This window comes from Haemaphysalis longicornis, unplaced genomic scaffold (genome assembly GCF_048455015.1).
Source record: "Haemaphysalis longicornis isolate Haplotype H1 unplaced genomic scaffold, Haemaphysalis longicornis Haplotype H1 scaffold_3, whole genome shotgun sequence".
In the NCBI taxonomy this organism is placed as follows: Eukaryota; Metazoa; Arthropoda; class Arachnida; order Ixodida; family Ixodidae; genus Haemaphysalis; species Haemaphysalis longicornis.
The window spans coordinates 181586831-181610593 of record NW_027526335.1 but is presented as its reverse complement, the minus strand read 5'-3'; the positions used below and the strand labels follow the sequence as shown (position 1 = coordinate 181610593).

Sequence of the window (23763 nt, the reverse complement as noted above, 5' to 3'; positions counted from 1 at the left end):
TGTGTGCGTGTGTGTGTGTGCGTGCGTGTGCGCGCGCGCGCGAGTGCACGTGCGCGAAAACAGCGTAATACCGATAAGCTCTCGTGTATTGTTTATAGGCAGGCGACTACGATAGTCAAATAATCTGTTAGGCTTCCACGGGTACGAATCAATTATTTTTTGCGTTTTATTTAATATGCTTAGGGGTTTCAAGTACCTACTGCAATCTCGCTACCAAATTATTTGCCGTGAGTGAAAAAGTCATGGTATTCCGCGATGCCTTTTATATCGCTATCGTCTCTACATATGTATTTTTTTTCGAAAGACTGTTTCTGAATTTCTAGATTTGCTGGTGTAGTATATTCTGCACATAATTTGTTGCCATGACATATTAAGGGCAATATTTTTTTTCGGTCAGCAGTTAAGCTGATCACTAATATCTGTATGCACGACATCGGCTGTAAGTAAGTTGTTCGGGATATTAGTGAATAAACACATCAGGTGAAGAACTATACCAATCGTTACTCGGGTAAAGATTTTTATAACATTACTTAGACCACGCCCATTTATGGTAGACTGGAAGTCTCTCTGTACGTTTGTATATGCAAGCATGCATGCCAATAAACGGCACCAGCATGTTTACCCTGCCTATTGCGGAAGAAATACCGATAGCCATTTCGACAGTATACACTTCAGATGCTGAAGTATACGACGTCTCTGTTAACAGTATCGCGGTAAAAATTACGACAAACGTTTCAAGTAGTGTTGCCACGTCATTTACTTTATCTGTCAAAGACCGCACGTTTAAAGGAGAAAAAAAAGGAAATGACATAGGGGGTATTTTCGTGTTTACTAATGGTTGGATTTCGGTCGGTTGAATTCCAATAATTTGGTTCTTGCTCGGAACGCACGGAATATGCGTTCCGTGCGTTCCAAACAACATGTACGAGATTTTCAGAAATTAAACCGGAAAACGTGTTGTGTTTTGGAACCATGCGTAACTACAAAAAGAATACGGCTGTGCAATGAATTCGCTTATGCATCAGCCAGGGCATAGTCTACGTCGAAAATTCAAAGGCACCAGTAACTACCTTCCCACTGCATTGGTGTGCGGTAACTTTTTTATTATTAAACGTCGCACACAGGCTGCGAAGGCCGAGTTTTCGTCCTCTGCGCCCGCCCGCGCCAGGGAAAGCGGCCTTAGGCTACGCGCGCCACGGTGCGGCGAAAAGTGCGGCGCGCCATGGTACGCCCCCTTTTCAACTTACGCTCTCTCCGGGCGATTGGGACGGCCGGATCAACGGCGAGCCGCCGGTAGCCGATCGCAGAGGCCACGCTCAACCAGCCAGCGATTCTTTCGTGGCATGCGGGAGAACAAACTCCCAACGTGGCGGAGGAGGCGGCGCGTGGGGAAAGGGATCGGAGGGTTTCACTTACGGAGCACACTGTAGACGGCGTGACGATTTACCCAGCGTTCCACGCGCGGAAGTGCCTGCTTGCCGGCGGCGGCGGCGTCGCCGGTACAGCTTTGTCGTCTGCTTTAGCGACGGTTGTTTTGGGCCTGTTTCGGAGCTTCTTTACGTCCATTGCGCGCTGCCGTCACACGGCTTGATTAACTTGTTCGACAGCGCCTGCAGGCTGGGAACCTCTTTCCCTCTCACAGTCACCTCACCTCCTGGGTAACCCGGACCCGACGGAATTAAGTGGTCGTACGGCAAAGATACGTTCAGGATTGGTTTGCCGGGCGGGAAAACAAAATGTACAAACCACATACAGACATCTGGCCGCTAGAGAAACGCTAACTTTTGCGCACTGCATGCCACGAAAGGGACGCCGTTTTCTAGGTGGTGAATACCAATTCCGTTGTTTTAAGAGGCATTACAAAAGGCGAAAATAGCAACTGGTTCTGGTAAATAGCGGTAAGAGAAGTTCCCTCAGCTTTCCCGCAATTCTCAAACATGCTAAGCAAACTAGTTTAAATCGGTATAAATGGGAATCACTAAGCTCACAAGCCGCATTGTTTCGGTGTCTGCGCTTGTGTCGTGCGGTGGTGTAGCCCCAAGCTAGCCGATCAGGATGGCTAGGTTCCGCTGTATCACCCTTCGAAAGACGCTCCTTTCCGCTTTCTTTCTCCCGACTCGCGGCCGGGCTACAGCGGCGCCCCAACGAATTCCAGGTAACGGCTGGGAGAATCTCTGGTTTCGCTCTTTGTAGAGCCACGTGTGCGAATTCACGTGACGCGGCATGGCCAACTGTTGTGGGTGTAGTTTAAAGCTTTGCTTCCCAACCAGCTTCACAGCGTGGATTGGAGCCAATTTATTTACGTGCACAATTCTTTCTGTATACACACTCCTCAGAAGATCAAGCTGGAACATAAAACTGACGAAGGTTCTTTTAAAGTAAGCAGTGTTCCCTGTAAGATATCCCCGAGGATCCATCCGCACATTCGTTGTATACGCGGCGTATTATGTTACGGGCCTCTTCTTCATCCGTTTAATTACCGGAGGATCTTATACGCAACAGATTTACACCTACGTCCATACGTCCATCCTCTATTTCATATTTCTTTCGTCTACACCCGACCTGGCGTAAAAAATGTCAGTTATCGTTCGACTGATGTTGTTGAACTGATGTTGACGATTGGGTTTGTTGCTAGTACGTATGTCTTTTCTCATGTTCTCGTTAAGCTATTTTAAAGCGCGTTTTTTCTTTCACGCGTTGCGCAAACGTAATGCGCCGCTTTTTTATGCGTGTGGTTTTTCAGCGCATAGCCATGATTAAAAATGCTTTGTGATTACCCCAACCCCATCGCCCGCGATGAATTATGCAATTCAGCAGCCCCTCACCGTTTTAAACCTTTTCCGTCACACTAATTCACATGGGCGATAAAGGATTACGATGTGCTTGCGCTTTCCTTTGAAATGAAACTAATCAGCACTCCATTTGTCCATTTCACTACCGAAAAGGGAACCCTTCAGTATAAAATCCCACTTCCCGAAATAAATCGTCGTGCATAATTATTTTTCTCAATTTTGCATCCGCCACCAGTGGGCTGACGCAGTCGCCCGCGCCTCGCTTCAGCTCCCAATTTATGCTGCCAAAACGCGGATTGACAACAGTATACGGCCTAAGCACTGTCACCAGCGTCTGTACAACGACGAAAGGAACCACTCGACACCTGGGTGAGCCGCATTAGACCCCTGCTGCCCAAATTATCACCGAGAGAGAGAGAGAATACATTTATTGAGCGTCTAAATTGGGAGTGGTTCCTTATTAACTCGAGCCCATATGATGTCATGGCCGCCTGCGCCCGGTCGACCAGCGCTAGCTGGGTCGCGAGTGAGGAGCTTGACATCAAAATCTCCCATTGCTCTCTAAAAGAGAGGGTGGGGGGATGGAGGAGGGGTGGATTTTCTGAGCTGAAGTCGCACTCACCAATTATGTGGCGGAGTGATCCTGGTTTTTTACAAAATTGGCATTCGCCGACCGACATTCGCGACCTTGCCGACTCCTCTAGGCCTACATTGTAGGCCTAGCTACATCGTTTCGAACCACCGCCGGCGCCTCGGGCCCGAGATGAGCGACGCGCTTCCTCCACACGCATCGCCAAGCACCGACATGGATACTGACCCTGAAAGCGGGCGAACCCTCCCGCCAGATAACCCATGGATTACTGTTCTGAAGAAACGCGCCAAGAAGACCACTACTACCGCCACGACGTCAAGCCAAGCCACCGGGCAACCCCAGGTATACACAAAGCGTCGACTCCCAAGCCCTCACCCCGGGAGCCTCCGCCACGTCTACCGCCTACCAACTGCACGGTCATCTTCCGCCCACGAGCCGGCCTCAACTTTGCTACCCTGACCATCGCTGCACTCATCGAAGCTCTGTCAACCAAATGTGAGCTGCCGCTTCCGACTTTCTACCTAGCCGTCACTCTCTTCGTACAACCTACTCCCAATGTACTCGTCGCAAGCACCGCGGATCGCGAGCTGGCCGTAAGGCTGAGTGAGATACAGCAACTGCAAATTTCAACTTCGACCTACGAGTTTTCTACGTATATGAAGCCACCACCGGGAACTTCTCGCGAGGTCATCCATGGCCTTGACTCTTCGATAAACAAGGACAACCTAGGTGCCTACCTTCAGGGCAACTACCCCACCCTCCTCCACGCGCGCATCATGGGCAACACCCGCTTCGCGCTTCTCACATTCCAAGGGACTCGCGTGCCGTTCTACGTGAAGGGGGGCAGTACGCTTCGCCGCTGCCGTCATTTTCGCCGCTCCATGTAAGTGTGCCGCGTCTGCGGTGAATTGGGGCTCCGTGTGGACGTGTGCCCTAACCCTGACAGCCCGAAATTCCTCCACTGCGTACAACCGACTCCGTCAGCAGACCATGTGTGTATCGCTAAATGCCGATTGTGCTCCCAGCCCCATACCACGGCGGGTAAAGAATGTCCACGCCGCTTCATCGCCAACTCGCCGACCAGCAAGACATCCACGCAAGCCGCCAAGGTAAGCTGGTCTGCTCTCGCCTCTCGCGCTCCCACTGCTCGACTCCCTTCCCAACGCGACACACAAAACTATCCCCCTCTATCCCCACAAACGCCACTCCCCGCTACCATTCCCCCGGCACTCCTCGACCTGATAAAAAACATGCAACAACAAAATGCCGACCTACTACACCGGGTCATCATCATCATCATCAGCCTATCTAAGCCCACTGCAGGGCAAAGGCCTCTCCCATTATTCTCCAATTGCCTCAGTCCTGTGCCAACTGTGACCAATTTATCCCCGCAAACTTCTTGATCTCATCTGCCCATCTAACTTTCTGCCGCCCCCTGCACCGCTTGCCTTCTCTAGGGATCCACTCTGTTACCCTTAATGACCAGCGGTTATCTTGCCTTCGCATTACATGCCCTGCCCACGTCCTTTTCTTTTTCTTAATTTCGAGTAATATGTCCTTAACATGTGTTTGTTCCGTGACCCACTCCGCTCTCTTCTCTGTCCCTTAATGTTACACCTATGGTTTTCCGCTCCATTGCACGCTGAGTCGTTCTCAATTTAGGTTGAACCCTCTTAGTGAGCATCCAGGTTTCTGCCCCGTAGGTGAGTACCGGTAAGATGCAGCTGTAATACACTTTCTTCTTCAGCGACAATGGTAGGCTGCTATTCATTATCTGAGAATGTCTGCCATATGCACCCCACCCCATTCTTATCCTTCTAATTATCTCTGCCTCATGGTTGGGATCTGGGGTCACAACTTGGCCTAAGTAGATATATTCGCTTACCACTTCCACTGTCTCGCCATCTATTTCAAACCGGTGTGCTGTCCCGAGGTTATTGATCATTACTTTAGTTTTCTGCATATTAATTTTCAGGCCCACGGTTCTGCTCTGCTCGTCCAGTGCGGAAAGCATGCTTTGCAATTCGTCCCCCAAGTTACTTAGCAAGGCAACGTCATCAGCAAATCTGAGGTTACTGAGGTATTCTCCATTAACCCTTACTCCCACCTGTTCCCAATCCAACGTTCTGAATACTTCTTGTAAATATGCTGTAAATAACATTGCAGAGATTGTGTCTCCTTGTCTGACACCCTTCCTTATAGGTATTTTACTGCTCTCCTTATAGAGGATGATGGTAGCTGTGGACCCATTGTAGATATCCTCCAGTATTCTTACATAATGCTCATCTGCCCCCTGGTTCCGTAATGCCTGAATGACTGCTAAGGCTTCGACCGAGTCAAATGCTTTCTCATAATCTATGAAGGCTATATATAGGGGTTCAGTATGCTCAGCGCACTTCTCTATCACCTGATTGATCGTGTGAATATGGTCCATTGTTGAATAACCTTTACGGAACCCTGCTTGTTCTTTAGGTTGACAGAAATCTAAGGTTCCAGTAATTCTGTTAGCGATTACCTTGGTAAGTATCCTGTAGATGACTGACAGTAAGCTGATTGGCCTGTAATTTTGCAAGTGCTTCATGTCGCCTTTCTTAAGGGTTAGGATGATGTTCGCGTTCTTTCAAGATTCCGGTACTCTTGCGGTCACTAGGCATTGTGTATACAGGTTTGCCAGTTTACGCCGGGTAGAAGCCCTTGAAGCAGAGCGAGCCACCCACTCCCAACCACCCCCAACCACCCTCGCCCGTCCCCGTGGTTACCCCTCTCCTCACACAAGCCGACGTAGAGGAAATCATCGACGCACAATTTACAGCCCGCAGCATCCCACAAGCTCCGCAGCAGGTACAGCAGTCTACAGAATGCCTAAGCAAAATTATAACAGACTCCGCCAAAAGTATCTTCGATCTGCTTTCAGAACGCATTTCCTTGCTTGAAGGCGCCCTACTCCCGGACAACCCACCTCAAGCCAAAAAGTCTAAACCTGACGACCAATAGACCCACAACGCATGTGCCCCTTACCATCTACCAATGGAATCGCCGATCGTTTAAAAGCAAAAAAGCAGCCCTCGAACTATACGTTTCCCCAAACCCGCCGGATGTCATTGTATTGCAAGAAACTGACATCCCATGCCCCAGCCTTTGCGGTTGTGATACACCAATCGCCCTCACCAGCGCACGGCCATCGTTATCACCCGGTCACTAACAGCCCAGGTAATACGGATTACGTCACCCATCGATCACGTCCTCGTTAAAATCCTTCCTCATCAGCCACAAGCACCAAGCCGCTACATACTGAACGTCTACAGCCCGCCCACACAACCCCTATCCGCAATCGAAGCCCTCCTCAGCGCGGCGGTGCGGCACACTCGCAACAACCCATGCTTACTCCTCGGCGCTTTTAACGCACCTTACCTTACATGGGGCTATCCCCACGCCTCCAAAAAAGGCACATCCTTTCTACAAGCAACACAGCACCACCACTTCACCCTGCAGAACGATTTGACTCTGCTAACACGTCTAGGCACTAGCGTGACCCGAGACACCATACCGGATTTGACATTTAGTCGCAACACCAGCGACCTTGTATGGGATCTGCTGCCAGATACTTTAGGCAGTCACCACTACATCATTGTTCTCACTGTCCCACTCACGAGTATCTGTCACAAGATGGGCACGGCGCAGCTCACTGACTGGCAAGCCTTCCGCGAAGCTCCACTTCCAAGCATACTGCTGACCGATAACCTAGAACAATGGACGCAACTCATTGATCTACAAAACTTTCCCGCCAAGAAAATCACGCTCACGCAGGATCTACCAGCAGTAGACAACCATCTCGGCCATCTATGGACGGCACGACGTAGCCTACTCGACCGATGGCGCCGAAATAAACACAATAGCAAGCTTAAACGTAGTATTGCCCAGAGAACAGAAGAGGCTCTTAATACGACAAACAACTGCAAGCCCAAAACTGGCGCTGCTTCTGTGACCAAATGAATGGCACTCTTACAACCAACAAATCTTGGCACATCCTACGCCACCTCCTGGGAAGCGCCCCTCTAAAACTGCCACTTCACAAAACATAACCCGACTTATACACAACCACTCTCAACCGCCTGATCAACTACTCTCTCAAATCCGCCACAAGTTATTCGGACCTGCATCATCTCAAACAACTCCCTCGCACCCGGACTACGCTGGAACTCCCAATGCTCAGCTCAATGGCCCTTTTACCATGGACGAGCTCACGCAAGCACTCACCCGGCTAAACCGCACAACAGCACCCGGACACGAAATAATAACGTACAAGCTACTTCGTAACCTTAATGGCAACCACTTAGAATCCCTCCTTGCCTGTTACGACCACCAGTGGAATAACGGCACAGTACCGCCCCAGTGGCGCCGCCCAGATATCACTTTACCTCTCAAGCTTAACAAACCCATCACTTTTGACAACTTACGAGCGATCTCCCTCGCAGCCTGTGTGGGCAAACTTTTTGAACATCTGGTGTCTCGCCGTCCAACGGACTTCCTTGAAGATACCAACTGGTTACCTCACATCATGTTGGGGTTCCGTACTCACCTCTCGGCGCAAGACGTCCACCTCCAACTCAAAGAACGGGTTCTCGACTACCTCAGCCAAAAACATCCCAGTTCCGTCCTTGCTCTCGATATACAAGGCGCCTTCGATAACGTCACTGACACAGCCTTTCTTGGCCAACTTCAAGCCACGGGCTGCGGATCTGCCACATATAACTACGTGAGAGCCTTTTTGACAGATCGAACTGCCACTCTTCACATTGGCCCTCACCAGACAGAGACCTTTCACGCACCGGCAAAGGGCACTCCCTAAGGCTCCGTCGTCTCCCCACTACTTTTCAATATAGCGCTCATGGGACTCTCCAAAGTGCTTGAACAAATCCCCCACGTGTCGCACGCCTTATATGCAGACGACCTCGCCATATGGTCCAACACAGGCTCTCCCGGACAACAGCAAGACAGTCTTCAACAGGCAGTCGACACTACGCTCCAATATATCCAAACCCTGTGGTCTCTGCTGCGCCCCATCAAAATCAACCTTACTCGTCCTCTGAGCGCGATCCCGGGGCCGCCCACCAAACCCTACCCCCGACCCCTCACTCACTCCCCACCGTCAATCCCCACCGTCAAGACCCTCCGCATCCTAGGAGTCCACTACCACCACGACGGCTCCGGGGCCGCGTACCTCCCAAAACTTATACAGTCTCCCAACTTAAACACCTAATTTAACGAATATGCTCTCACCGACATGGACTGAAGAGAACAGATACCTGCCGTATCATTCAAGCAATGCTGATCAACCGCATCACCTACGGGGCACCCTATCTTACCTTAAAACCACAAGAACATGCCAAGATTGATGTCTTAATACACAAATCTTATAAAAGAGCCCTAAGCCTGCCTACCTTCACTTCTACCGACCGCTTATTGAAACTGGGCCTACATAACACCCGCTCAGAAATTATTGAAGCCCATCTCCAAACCCAACTACAGCGCCTACAACTCACACCCGGCGGTCGGCGGTCGTCATCTGCCAGTGGACTCACCACAACGGACTCCGGACTCGCCACAACGCATACCTCCATCAATGCGACGCAACATCTATGTTCTTCCCATTCCGCGTCATATGCACCCTACATACCACGCCGACCTTCGTCACCATCGTACACGCCTCCTCATCGGAAAATACGGCAGCGACCTGACCACCCTTTATACGGACGCCTCTCCCTAACTTCAACGACGAACTCACGTCGCTACTGTTGCCCGCTTCGACAATGCCTTCCTCACCTCGGCAACTGGCAACTGTCTGCACAGCGTCTACTACCACGGCCGAAAAAGCAGCCATTGCCCTCGCAATGACCCAAGCCATGAGATCGATGCCATTATTCGAAAGGCCTTTAAACAAGCCCACGGACTTCCGTCATGCATTTCTTCGTCTCGTTTGATGGCGCTAGGGGTGCACAATACCCTAGACGAGCTTACAGAGGCGCACCTGAACGCCCAGAAAGCACGGCTAAGCACTACCCCGACCGGCCGGCAAGTACTTATGAACCTGGGATACGCCCCTTTAATGGAAATGGAGACTGCCGAAGACATTCCACCGGAAATTACGTCGAAGCTAAAAATTTCTCCCCTGCCAAGAAATATGACCCCTCAACACCATGAAGGCAGAAGAACAGCCAGGGCACAAACCCTTGAAAGACTGTACTGTCACTCGAAAACAACAGTATACACAGACGCAGCGGAATACGCACGTGCAAATACCAAAACAGAGGTTGTCGCCACCCCCACTCGTCTTATTACTGGTATCACCCTTCGCCAGGCTACCATCCTCGAAGCGGAAGAAGCGGCGCTCGCATTAGCCATAACCCAGACCCAAGCCCAGATTATTATTACAGACTCGCAAGCCGCGTTCCGGAACTACATAGCCGGAAGGAGTTCCACGAAAGCCCTACGCATTCTGGTCCAAAACCCTCCTGAAAGAACAATCAAAATCATGTCGACGCCTGCCCACTCATCCCTTCGCGGCAATGCAGCGGCTCACGCTGACGCCCGAGATATTTCTCGCCGGGCACCGCAAGAGGACGATGAGAGGACCAGACACCCACTTATTACTTAAAACGACGTCACCCAACACTAGATGCTCACACGACGCACCTTCCCGCCACCGGCAGAAAAATTAACAAAAGAACAACAAGTCATCCTCCGACAACTTCAAACAAACACATTTACACATCCTACACGGCTACATGCCATTCACCCCACATTATACTACCCCCTGTGCAGGCACTGCGGCAGCCCAGCAACGCTCTTCCATGTGGCTTGGGCATGCCCTTCAAACCCAGACCTTGCACCAATCCCCAGTCCTACATACGAGCAGTGGGAGAGTGAACTTGCCAGCTCGGACCTAAGTAAGCAGCTTTGGCTCGCTGAAAGGGCGAAGACGGCAGGTCGCACCAACGGAGTCCTGGACTGAGGACCCCGCCCACTTAGATGCTCGATCGCGTTGTTTAATAAAGTTTTCTCCTCCTCCACCTCCTCCCAGCATAACAATACTGTCTGACTCACAAGCTGCCTGCCGTCGTTTTGCACTCGGACGAGTCTCGGCTCTTACCCTGGCCATCCTTTCTCAATGCCCCACCCTCCCTCATGCCCGCATAGTGTGGACACCCAGCCACACTTCCCTCCCTGGGAACTACGTTGCACACGCCACCTCCTGAGCTCTCCTTCACCGGGCATTCCCAGAAGAGGCCAACAATGCAGCCAGTACAACAAACTCACGTTCGCCCCTTTCGCAAACCTACACTGACATCCTCTACCACTACAGAGCAACCCGACGCACCTGTCCCCCTCCCCTTTCTACCGCTGACGCCCGCATTTGGCGCCGACTTCAAACCAACACTTATTCCGATCACCTCCATATCCACCACATATCCCCTACTAACTGCCCACTTAACTGCCCCAATGCGATGAGCCTAACAACACAGCTCATATCTCGTCTGGACGTGCCCCACCAACCCTCCACCACCCAGATCCCCTATCCATCAGCAGTGGGAGTGCGCGTGCAGAGCTGTCAGCTCGACGACCAGGAGGCCCTGATCTCTCGGGCGAGGATAGCACCCGCGGCACGCGGCCTACCGGAATAGGATGGCCGCCCACAGCTCCTAACTCTTTTTCTCCCCTACCCCGTCCTTGCTGTTTCAATAAACGCTTTTCCTCTCTCTCTCTCTCTCTCTCTCTCTCTCTCTCTCTTTTCTCTCTCTCTCTCTCTCTCTCTCTCTTTCAATTTTGCATTCCACTAAACACCACTGTTAGAAAACAGCCATTGGCTGCCCTTGAAAAAAATTATTTCTTCCTGGGAGAAAAACAGTTTGATGCGTATTGTTCTCCCTTACATATACCGAAGCCATTACATCCGTCTACGTGACATTCCTCACGACCATGCTATATTTTTTTCTAAAACATGTCGTTTTCAGTAAGGACACCTCGTAATGAAGAGCTGTAAGAACTGCCGCAATGAACAGCCCGTTCGGCCATCTCCGGATTGTGTTGCATGACCAGGGCACAGCGAGGCACACTTCTTCACATATGAAGATCGCTGTACTTACGATCATCATCGGTGTACACTGCTTCGTTCAACGAGGCTCCAGGTTCTAGATGAATAACAAGATGCTTTCTGGAAGGATAAAATTTTGGCCAACAAGTAATTACTCAGAAATATTGACCGAGGCTTTGCGAAGAGAGTACGGGGTCATAAACATTGTGCGCCCCCAGAGAACGTGTTCTCATAGCCGTAATGCCAGGAAACTGTTCGTAATTTATAAACGTCTATACCCTGGGAAATACATTTCCACGTTATTTAGCCCACAGGAAACACGGGTGCATTTGAGGTATAATGGGAACAGATAACCGAAAGCAGCCACTTGCTTTTAAATAGGAATAAATGCGTCACGATCCCATCCCCCTCGACCTTGCCAAGCATGAAAAAGACAAATGCCGTCGGAAGGAACTTTTTACGTAGGGCTTAAGAGCTAAGGTGGAGCTCCGTCGGACGGCTGTGTGTACGGTTCATAATTTGGTGCGCATCCAGGGTGTTTAGAAGCCTTGAATCCAAATAATAAGTATTCTAAACCATCAACATGGTGTGTTCAAAATATTACATCGCCTTCGAAATCGGCGTATGTCTGTAAATTCAAAATTTCTACCGTCTTTTTCAGAAGCATAGAAAGGCATCTCGGCGGATTTCCTAAGGCCACATCACATGCAATGCGATGTACACAAGTCTCAATAGTACTGATATCCATTCAGCGGACGTTTTTGTTTTCATAACAAACCTAGAAACCTTGCAAAAGAACATGATCCGCACAATTTGCAACGCATCATACGACAGCCCAACCCGGCCAATTTATCTAAAATGTAATGTTGTACATATTCACCGGTTTCTAGATTACAGGTTCGCATGTTTCTGTAAAAGAGATACGCAAAGAAATGATAATTTTTTCCCAGCCTTGTTGCACTCGAACCACATGACACACCTTATGCCACAAGAAATCCCCACACTTTCGTGGTGCCCCGATGCAGAACGAATTATGGGTTGTATATGCTAAGTTATATCTTGCCGAAATTTCTGAACACCGCGTTTATTCTTGATTTGCACAATATATCTTTTTCTATGCTCCGTAGTCATTTCATTAGTGATTCTTGATGCATTGTTACACCCCTCAAAAAGATGTGCTTATTATATATATGTGTATCTTTTTCTATTGATTATGCTAAATATTTTTGTGTTAATGTACCGAAGTTGGGTTGTTAATTGTGACCACTTCCGACAAAAACGGATGGCGAGGCCTGTCAAGCGGTGGCTTAACACTGCTTTTTTTCTCGCTGCCCTCAGTGTTTTCCGACTTGTTTCTGTTTGTGAAAAAAGCTGAAATAAAGTTTCAAAGTTTCAAACTTACTTTTCGTGACCGTTGAGCCCCTTCAAGAACCAAATGTAGGTTGCACTCGGCGCCTCAGGGTCGTACTCCACACGCCTAGTGGTCAGGCAGTCCAGGTCTCCATCTTGGTCTTCATTGAAGATGGCGATAGAGTAGGGAAAATTATCAATAATCTGCAAAACGAAATGCGCCAATGGGGTGACACCGAGTACCGGAGCATTGCATTAAAAACAGGTGCAGAAATGAGCCCCGTATGTAATATACAATTTTCGGTCATTCCAAATACTGCCACGTGAGAACAACATGGGTCATTTCATGCGTGCATTGTAGAAGTATATACAAGTAAACGTGGATGTAACGAAACTCATTGTAATGAATTCCTGGATTTAACGAAGTTTTTCAATTCCCCATTGCCACCCCCATTGAAGCCCATGTGTTTGCGACCTGCAAGTAACGAAGGAGTTGCGATGGTTAGCGTTTATGTAACGAATTCGCAACGTTGGTTAGTCACTGTTCTACGCCATTTTTCTGAGGAATAGGATAGAGAAATGCACTAATTTAGCGAAGAATGTCCGCATCAGAAACTACCGTGCGTTTCCACGTGTGAGTGCGGCGTCGATTAGGTGCTAGACCTCCCCGTCAGCGTGTAGTTGCGCGTCGCCGCTGCTACTTGTAGTGTCGTTCCTTCTGCCAGAAAACGAAATTTTTTTTGTAATTTCAAAACAAACTCAAACTTCTCCGCCGACGAGCAAGAAGAATGTCGCCACCCGGTAAAGTATCCTAGCTGGAACCCTCTTAACAATTTTGAGTGCGTAAAAGAGCCTCAAGATCGCAAAAAGGCGCTCTTTCAGCACACGTTTGGTCCTTGAAACGTGTTAATGCAATGAAAAGTGTCGAAAGGCAAAAGAGATACTTGAGAGACGTTTGGGCATATGGTAAGTGACCTTGCTTTTCTAGAGTGCCGCGTAGTGATTAAAGGAGCGATGAAGACAAAATACAAGTTAGGTTTATTAGAAAGAGTGCTTAGTCCCGATAACAATGATACCAATATCATCGCAATATTCGAACAAGTAACGCAGATAATAAAGAAAACGTGTGAAGCAGTCGCGACCCCCTAGCCAATTTCCCGCAACTTTTATATGACGTCACGGAACCTTTTTTGTGCGATTGGCGGCCCCCTAACTGACCTGTCGTGACGACACATGACTGGACGTCTGTAATGGGGCCTCTAGTTCCATTTGACCGCATCACTTGAATTGATAACATCACGTGCAGTTAACGCGCTGAAAATTATATTTTTATTGTTGGCCCATATGACGTCATTCTTGCTCATAACACGTCACTGTGGCGCAAAGTTTGAAAGTTTTTATATACTTCTTGCTTAATTTTTGTTAAAAAAACATCTTTTGTGACTCTAAGAGAACTGAGTGAGATACTGAATCCTAGTTCTTTCAAATTAAACGAAGTTGTATTTTCTCTTCATGGCTCCTTTCAGCTCGTGAGGAAGCAGCAGGCGATAATCACGCAGTTTTTCACTCTGAAATAAATCCTTCAATGGTGAGTTCACCGTCACTGACGTCTAGCAGTCTGGTTTCATTTCTGCTTCATTCACGCAAGCGTTAACTCGAAACCTGCATGTAACGGAACCCTGGATGTAACGAAAAATTGCGAATTTTTGTCAACTTCGTTATATCCAAGTTTAACTGTATACAGTTAAACCTTGATGTTATTTACCTCTGTGTAGCGAATTCCTGGATTTAACGAAGTTTTTTAATTGCCCATTGCCACCCCCATTGGAACCCATATGTGTTAGCGGCCTCTATGCAACGAAGGCGTTGCGACGGTTAACTTTGATGTAACGAACTCGCTACGCTGATGAGTCCCTGTTTTTTGAACTTTTGTGAAAAACCTCTTGGAGAAAACGCATTAATTTAGCGAATTCAGCCCGCACCGTAAACTAACGTTTGTTTCCACGTGTGAGTGCGGTGTCGGTTAGGTTCTAGGCCTGCCTTGCGTCGTGTAGTCACGCGTCTACACGGCAATATGTGGTGTCGGTTCGTCGTTGATTAGTTCTGCTACCAAAAAAGAAAAAAAGTTTCGTCTTTTCAAGACAAGCTCGCAATTCTAAATGCCGTCTCCGCGGCCTAAAAGGAGAACGTGACCGCCTGGTACATTGTCCCACCCGCCGCGGTGGCTCAGTGGCTAAGGCGTTGCGCTGGTGAGCACGAGGTAACGGGTTCGATTCCCGGCCGCGGCGGCCGCTTTTCTGATGGAGGCGAAAAGCAAAAACGCCCGTGTGTTCGAGATTTCGGCGCACGTTAAAGATCCCCAGGTGGTCAAAATTAATCCGGAGCCCTCCACTATGGCGCGCCTCATCGCCTGCGTTGCGTCGGCGCGTTAAACCCTACAATCAATCAAATGGTACATTGTCCCGGCTAGCACCCTGTGAACAAATTTCGAGTGCGAAAAAGCGCATACTCTTCAACAAAATTCGCTTTGTCAGCATAAGTTTGGTTCTTGAATCGAGTTAAGGTGCCGAAAAGTGTCGAAAGGCAAAACGAATACTTAAATTATGTATCTGAATACGGGGGAAGTGACTTTGCCTCTTCGGGGCGCCGTGTAGTGCCCATAAGCTCGTGGGAAAGCAGCAGGCGCAAATTACGCAGTTTTTCACTGTCCAATAAATCCTTTCAGGGTGACGTCACCTTCAGTGATGTCTAGTATTTTGGTTTAGTTTCTGCTGCATTCCCGATAGCCTTACCTGGAAAACTACATGTAACGAAAAATGGCGAGTTTTTGTCAACTTCGGTACATGCAGGTTTAACTGTAAAGAAAAACAGAGAAATAAAGAGAGAGAGAGAGAAATAAACTTTATTCACGGGGGTTTCAGTGCTACCTCCGAGCTGGACGGAGGTGGTCCCCTTCCCTCGGGCATTTAAATACTGCTTTCACCGCCCAACCCCTGGTGACTAGACGTACCTTACCCCCCAGGTGGGGGCTGCCCAGAAACACCTTGCTTTCCGGGCATCCACCCGTTGGAAGCGATCCCTAGCCCGGGATTCCCTGATCGGCGGCGACAGCCCCCGTCCGCACAAGAGATGAAGCCGCAACCCTCAAACGACTTAAAAACAACAGCTATGCGCACTGCACCGTCCCACTGCACCATCCACTCTAACCAACTGAGTATCAAACTACCCGCAGTAATTGTCCTTTTCATGGCTCCGTATACGATGAGCTATTGAAGTGCCAGTAGACACGAGGTCTGCAACCCATCCTCAACCATTCCATAAAACATTGCACGGCGCGGTTGACCAGTGAGCGCAATGGAATAAAAGCGCTCTTCTTCTGGACGACACATGCTGTCTTCACTAGTCACGGAAACATAACGGTGGCGTTGTGTTATCGTAAACTGAAGCGCAGTGCTCTAATTGAAGCCATGAGGAACGTTTCCTTGCAATTCTGGGGCCTACAACACCAAACCCTTATTTTATTTCTTAGTTTGCAATGCAAGGTTCTAGTCATTCAACTCCAACTGAGTTTGCCCTTTTGTGGAGCACGGCGTATAATATGCCCCCACAGCTATCCTCCCATTACGCTATCCTATACCCAACCTGTCAGCAGGCCGTGAAGCCAAATACTTACCTAACAAATTCAGTGTGGAGGAGCCAACACCGGAATTGAGGGAGGAGGTGGCGAATGCTCAAAAAATTCAAGAAAGGGAGACCTTCGAGAATATCGTTTACGGTTTCAATGGACGAGATATCAGGGCCTCCCCCAAGCCTTTCTTTGTTTCATGGTCCACTGTACTGCGCCACCACTGAGTCAACAATGTGCACCCAGTTTCACGATCGAGCACAGGCGACACGTTGAATCCAAAATTTGTATTCCAGACACAAAACTCAGGGAACGACTGGTAGCGTCACTCTGACTTTCAAGCTGAGGCAAGGTCAAGTAAGCTCCTCGTGCTGTTTCACCGCGCCAACAGAAGCGCTTAAGCTACCGAGTGAACCAATTTGTGGCGCTTACGGCTTCCACAGTAAAAGCGTCTAATCGCTCGCTCGTTTTTCACTTTCTAACAACTATGGTCTAGAGACAAACAAGTATTGTACCCAGCGCTGCAGGTCTACTGAACGCGACCCAGTGTGCTAAGCAGTTAATATTGTTGCGCCCTTCCAAATGGAGACGCAAGCGGGCTACACACAGGAATCGGCGATTTATTAGGCGACACGCCAAACTGCCACTGTCAGCACAAGCGAGAATCGAAGGCGACCAAAATGGCGACCAAAGCACAAGCACGCACACCTCTTCACCGCCGTCTTCGGTGGTCCGTTTTTGTAGCGTGAGCTACACTGGCCAAAGTTGAGCAGTTTCGCGTGGCTCCTGGAGAACCGTGCTGTGCAAGCGCGGCACGTAGCGGTCCGGCCCACTTGATGATGATGCGGGGATGGCAGGGTGTGGAACCGATTGCTCGTGCGGGGTAGCAACACCGGCGTGCGCCTGTGGAACCAGCTTAGCTGTGGGGAGATTGGTTACGCTGCGCCGGAGCCGCTTGATAAATACACATGTGTCACATAATGCGTATTCCGTGTGTGTGTCATTGAAGCAGCAGTAAGCATGGTAATCAAGCTACTCCTAGACAACCAGGAAAGCCAAGAATAACCAGCTGAACCTTAACTCACGATACGTATATCCTGGCATAGCCGAGCTAAGCCACTGCTAATTTTTACACCGCGCCATAGTCCGTGCACATTCCCATAGGGGGAATAACAGCTATGTCGGGAAGGCGCCGAAGCACACGCGACGTCCCCTCCCCACCCCCGTCTCTAGAAAGCCACCAGGTCGATGCAGCACGGAAGTGCACGAAGGGGCCGGACATCGGTAAAAGTAAGGCTTCAGTCGCACAACTTGCACGATCTGGGGCCGACTTCGAGAACGCAATGAAGATCTTAAGCCAGAACCCTCCAAAGAAAAGGGTATTGGTTGTCTGGACACCCGCTCACACTTCTCTCCGTGGCAATGTCTTTGCCCACGAGACTGCTCGAGGTCTGACCAGCCGAGCGCCACGAAAGAGTTGGCTAGAGACAGCCATCCCCTTGACATCATTCCAGGAGGTGACGCAATACTACACTCTAAGAAATCGGGGGAGCAGTTGAAGAGTCCAACCGTCATTGTACTCTTGCAAGCGTTGGTGGACTCCCCTCGAAAGCTGCGGGGAGTTGGATGCAATGCTCGCTCCCCATGAGGAGGAGAGCAAAACTGACCGCGTACTCTTCTCGTGCGCGGCGGAGTGCAGCCCCAGTTCTGCTCCCGCACCAGTGAAGAGTAAACCTGCGCATCGTCTCCCATCTCCAGTACGAAGAGTACAATTGCAATTTCATTCTTGTCCAGTGCGGGAGTAAGCATGGAGATGCACTCCTGCCATCTGCGCACACCAACTCATCAGCGATGTTTGATTTGCATACGAATATATTATATAAAGCGGTTGTGTAAAAAGCGCCCGATTACTTCTGCCGCGCATTCTAAACGTGCAAGAATATGAATTCGTGTAACGATTGCTCGCAGCGTTCAGTGGCGGCAGGCGGCAAACCGAAGGAACTAATCTACGGACCGCTGCAGACGGTCGCTTTGAAAGAGTTTGATCTATAGACGTACGCTTGTCCCGCGCCTAGTCGAGCTAAAAAAAACGGATTGTAAATCTGAGATCGATTGAGAAAAATAGTGTTGAAAGAAGTGAAGTCCGCGCTCTTCTGATAGCTCAAGCTGCAAGCGCAAAACGAACCCGACCCAACAACCGTGGCTAGTGTCGCCGAGATATAGGCATGTACATACAATAGCTTTTGATAGGTTAAATAAAGGAAATCCGTATACATAACTGGTATTAACAGCAATATGGGGCCTGTCTGCAAGATCGGAGTGTGAGGAACAGGCGATATCACTGCGAGGGCATCTCAAATACAGCCTCTACGGTGAAAACTATCTCGTCGGCTGACGAGCGACGATACAAGCGTACACACCGATCGGTTGCTGGAACTCAAGCGCCTTTGTTAAAGGGACACTGAAGTGATATGTAAACATTGCGGGATTACTAGCGCAAATTGTAGTCCGGAGTCCCCAGGCCATGTTTCGACCACTCTAGGCGCGTTTAGGCGATTTTATTTAGTAGAAAAACTAATTCGAAAACGCTGTCCTCCTCTCTTTACGCTCGCCCATTTTCTGTGGCGTTTTCGTGTGACGTCAGGAGGGGATGAGCTGGCAATTGGCTGCGCCACGGCTGCGCTACTGCACGGCTCCCCGGCCGACAGAGTCAGTCGGCCCAGCGTTTCGTCCGCCGGACGCCGGCGGGTCGTCGCAATCAAGGAGGTTAAAAAAAAATTGCTTGGTCGAAATTCGTTCGCTTAGTTGAAACGAAGCCAGGACACGTTTGTGAATGGAAGAATGTGCCTTTCTTTACTTGGTTTGTTTGTACACTGTATCTAGCTCCAAGTCAAGGTCGCTTCACACAAGCGCTGCACATGCGGCGCTTCGCTGACTGGTACGCCAGTAGGAAAATATAAGGCCTCTTGAAGGCGGGAGAAGAGTCAGCGAAGTCAATATAGGTACTAAGCAAATAAAATCAACTGATATTTTTACGGTACAGCGTAAAACTAGGGCGCGGGAAGCACTTTTTTGCGCTGGGCGAAGAAGCACAGCGGTCAGCAGCACGACTACGCATCTGCGAACGCTTTTCCGTCTACGAAATGCAATTGCTAGACGTGAGCTACTGTGGAAACTCGGGCGACGCTTACTGCACGGTCGCAGTACAACAAATAGTCACCTAAGCGGCTTGAAATGCCAAAACTAAATAAAAGTGTAAACCGGTTGTACAATATATACCCTATATTAGCAAGGCCTTCGCGTCCCGCTCCGTGGCCTAGCGGTCTGGGGCGCTAGGAATTCACCGCAATTGTTTTGCGAGTCACGAGTTCGAATCCCCGCGGGTACGTACTTTTTTTTTTGTAAGTTAACTTTTTTGTTTTCCGCTGATGTTTTCTATATTGAGTTCACCTTTTTTTGGGCCGCAACGTTCATGGCTACACGAACTAGTTCACAAAACGCGCGCAGGCTGGCACTGGCGCGCTAGCGAGTTCTCGTTGGCGTGCTGTTGCCATAAGCACCGACTGCTTGCAGGCAGTGGGCACAGGCCAGAATGAACAGACCCTTGGCCTGGTGCGAACACGCTTTTTACGATACAGGCATGAGGGAGGCAAGCTCCAAATATGGGGGAAAAGCGCATGACATTTGGGCGTCTGCGGGTACGCGGAGGGCGTTCATGCACTGCGTAGGTCTCGGCTAGTGAATGCTACGACTACAAGCCGTCCTGGGAGGCTTATCTTGTGCATTTTACAGCCGACAACATGGCAGAAGCGCGGTACGATGATTACTGAGATATTGAGAATGCCCATCTAACAACGCCATTGGTTATGTTTTACAGAACCGAAACCGAAACCGAAACTTGTGTGATTGCTAACCTTGGGCATCGTCCAATCACGGCGCCCCTCCTCCCAACGTCACAGCCTTAGTTGGTGCGGCCGCCGCAAACCGCGCATGGTAGTTTTTCTTCTTTCGCGCTTTGTAAAATAATTACCGATTTGTCAACCGGATAAACGATGAAAAGTGTGCTAATTTGAGCCAGTCTACGCAGTGCAAGCAAAAACGGGAGCTTGACAAATTCACTTCAGTGTCCCTTTAAGCAAAGAGAAATGATGACCCCCCCCCCCCCCCCCGCGGCGGCGCAGGCGTGGATCACGATACGTAACGCGTCATACATCCGGGGGATCAGGTAACGCGAACCGCCCGAGCAAGCGTGAGAAAGGCACCTTCAGCGAGCCACGAAGTGCGCGTGTTCTGCAAAAACCTACACAGGCGGTGAACCCGCCAAGGCCGGACGGGCGACTTACAGGCCGCGCCAGACCGTGATGTCAATGTGCTACGAACGAAGTGGGCTTTCAAGCAGACGCTTCGTGCAACATGGGAAGTTGGACCTGCCCTTATCGTCATACTTGCTTCGAAACAGGGCCTCCTCGATTATGAGTCCCGGATCGTCCGCGGACTGCCCGAGACGCGATCCGGCGCTCGATTTTCCCATGTATTCCTATGGGGCTTCCGGTCCGAACGCAGTCCTCGGACTGCCCGCGGACCGTCCAGGACTGGTAAATCGAGGATGCCCACAGTATACGACGCGTGTTGGCTAACCGCTGGCCGCTTGTGCGTCAGCGCGACATCATGCACACGCGAGCAAGTCGTATACGCCTCGAGCGCGGCCTGTAGGGGCGCCACTGAAATCCCCCTAGCGGCCCGTTTCGAAAGCAGGCGCGGGAGTCTCCGTCCCGCTCCCCACTGCCGCCGCTGATTTTGCGGCATGCTCACGACTGAGATTTAGCGTTGGCAGACGTTGGAAATCCATGGTTAAGTGTAGCAATCACTCTGTTCGCAAATGAGGTGTGTTTACGAGAGTGTAAATGTTTCTGACGCGATCTTAGTGTGGTATATTCGGTCTGTATAAGCGCCAGGTGTGTGTCACAGGCCAGCGTCGCGGAACCGGCGTATGCATGGACCTGATTGTAGTTACACTGCCCTGAATTTAATAGCAGTGTCTCCGTAACCACCGGTTCCTCAGATGTTCATGCTACCGGTTTACACTACGATGTAAATCAGTTTTGTGCGCCTACATATTCAGCGGAACGCTCATCCTGACAGCACGCCAGTTAATTTTGCCAATAATATACCTCAGATATTGATCACCACCATTTACAAGCCAGTGTGTGTTGATTTCGGGAATATTCAACGTAAGTACGACGGATAATGCAGAATTATACTCGGGGATCAGCACACGACAAAGGGTCGTCTTGTCGTGAGGTGAGCGCCCGTAAACATTCAACTGCTGCATATATCCTCCGCGAGCAGCGCGGAGACGCGCTTAGAATATAATTCGCGTCCGCGAGAAAACAACATCGTCATATGGCGCAGGGAGCCTGCAGAATAAAGGAGAAACTGAAATCAGTGGGCCTTATCACATACCACACTCTTCCAACGATTTCATCGCTTGTGAACTGCCTACCCTATATACTTCCAAAAATGCGTCCGCCGAACGATCAGCTGTTCGTTGAAGTCGAAAAACAAAACGACAGTGAACGCAAGATTTGTGTGTGATTACTAAAACGTTCAGCTTGATTCCGCTCCGCATTTGTACACAGCGTCCCCCTCCCCTACCCCCCCCCCCCCCCCCCTATATGTCTCGCGAAATAGCAGTGCATTTCGCGTATAGTTGGTCTGGTGAGCTCTACCAAGCTTAAGTTTCGACGAACGTCTTTAGCGTGTCAAAAGCTGCACTGTATTTTTTTTTTTTTCATTTCGTTAGAGCTATTATGTTTCTTCCGCACTTGCACAGCGTGTATTTTTCCGTGGTTTCATATTAGATTGCCTTGGTTCTTGCTTTAAGGCGTGTGTGGGCACATATTTCACGATCAGGCTTGGAATATACCTAACATGTTCACATGGTTTATATTCTTATAAAAGGCATAAATTATTGTCCGGGATCGGCTAATCAAATCCCCGAAACACATTTTTCTGCGACGTATATATTCGAAACGAAGCCGCATTCGTTGTCCACGCTGCAAAATGTATCCAATCTCTCACTGTGCCAGTATCAGGTCTAAACGAGGCGACAGAATAATTCATTTGTGCCTGACGTGTTTGGACGTGACAGGGGTGATATGCTGCTACCGTCGCCGACGCCCGGAAGAGCGGCGACAATGCGTGCAGAACCGCGTCCCCTGCTACCTCTTGCAGGCGATCGCGTGCTCTACGAAGACGCAGCTGCTTTTTAAGTGACCTAAACGTACTCTTTGCTTATAGACGTCACCATAACAAGTTTTTTTGGGGCGCGGAAAGGTGAAAAGAGGCGAAACAGAACCAAAACACTGCACGAGCCCCTATCAGCCACGCAGCGCACATCCCGTCAACGCCGTGGAGAAGCGGCGGCAGGCGGCGCAGCGATCGCGAAGCTCGAGGCGTATATTCGTTCATTCGTGCGTGCGTGCGTGCGTGCGTGGTACTAGTTTTTCTTTCGGACGAACATCACAGCGGCGACAGCGCTGAGGCCGATTTCGGAACTATGCGCAGTGCGCAGTGTGTAGCGATGCGCGCGCTATGGCCGGTCTTTATCCGCGGCTGTCGCAGGCTTCGCGCCTTGAACTTGGGATCTTTCGCAGCTATTACGACCTTGGATTTATCTACCGGACGAAGAAACGCTGGCGGGAAGTAGAGGTAAGCCATTAGTTAACCTCGTATTCTTGTCTTGTGTATTTAACGAAGCAGAGTTACTCTCGGTACTTCGGTCCGCGGAAGCGGTTAGTCCTAACGTTTTCATGACTGATTTTGACCGTTGCTTAGTTTTGAAGGGCGGCTTTTGTACCCGTGTGCAAACAGCGTCGATTCTTGCACCGTTTCAATCCCTTTGATTCGTGAAGTGTTGGTATCCTTGCGGAATGTTTTCGCAGGTAGGAAGCATGGTCGCGCGAGTAGTCGCAGCGCTACGCTGTACTCTTAGCTCGGCGGCTAGGGTTAGAGTGGCGGCCGTGCAGTAGCTGTGGCTACCTGCGCGACTCCAAAGAATTGCGTACAATAGGCTGAGTTATAGGAGCGCGCCTAGCGCGTGGTAGTCACTAAATTACAATAATTTTAGTGACCGCCGCGCGTGCAGCAGCAGACTGAAATGCTGTTCAGACAAGTTTTTTTACGTTTTGCTTGAGGGCAGGATGGACGGAAATGGGACTTTTCGGGGCGTACTCATCGCACTCTTAAGGGGTAATTACATGCCTCTAAGGCGATGAGCGACGCGAGAAACCTCACTCAGTGTGTACGGCAA

General features: G+C 49.8%; 1 protein-coding gene across 1 annotated transcript in view; it reads right to left on the bottom strand.

The window, feature by feature from the left end:
• The window catches only part of LOC144175577 (uncharacterized), a 51705-nt gene that overhangs the window by 8388 nt on the left and 19554 nt on the right, over positions 1-23763 (bottom strand). Inside the window, exons 2-3 of the mRNA XM_077704634.1 lie at positions 12879-13030; positions 11529-11596 (exon numbers count right to left, since the gene is read on the bottom strand). Coding sequence (XP_077560760.1) covers positions 11529-11596; positions 12879-13030 — 220 coding nt within the window. The remainder of the gene's footprint in view (positions 1-11528; positions 11597-12878; positions 13031-23763) is intronic.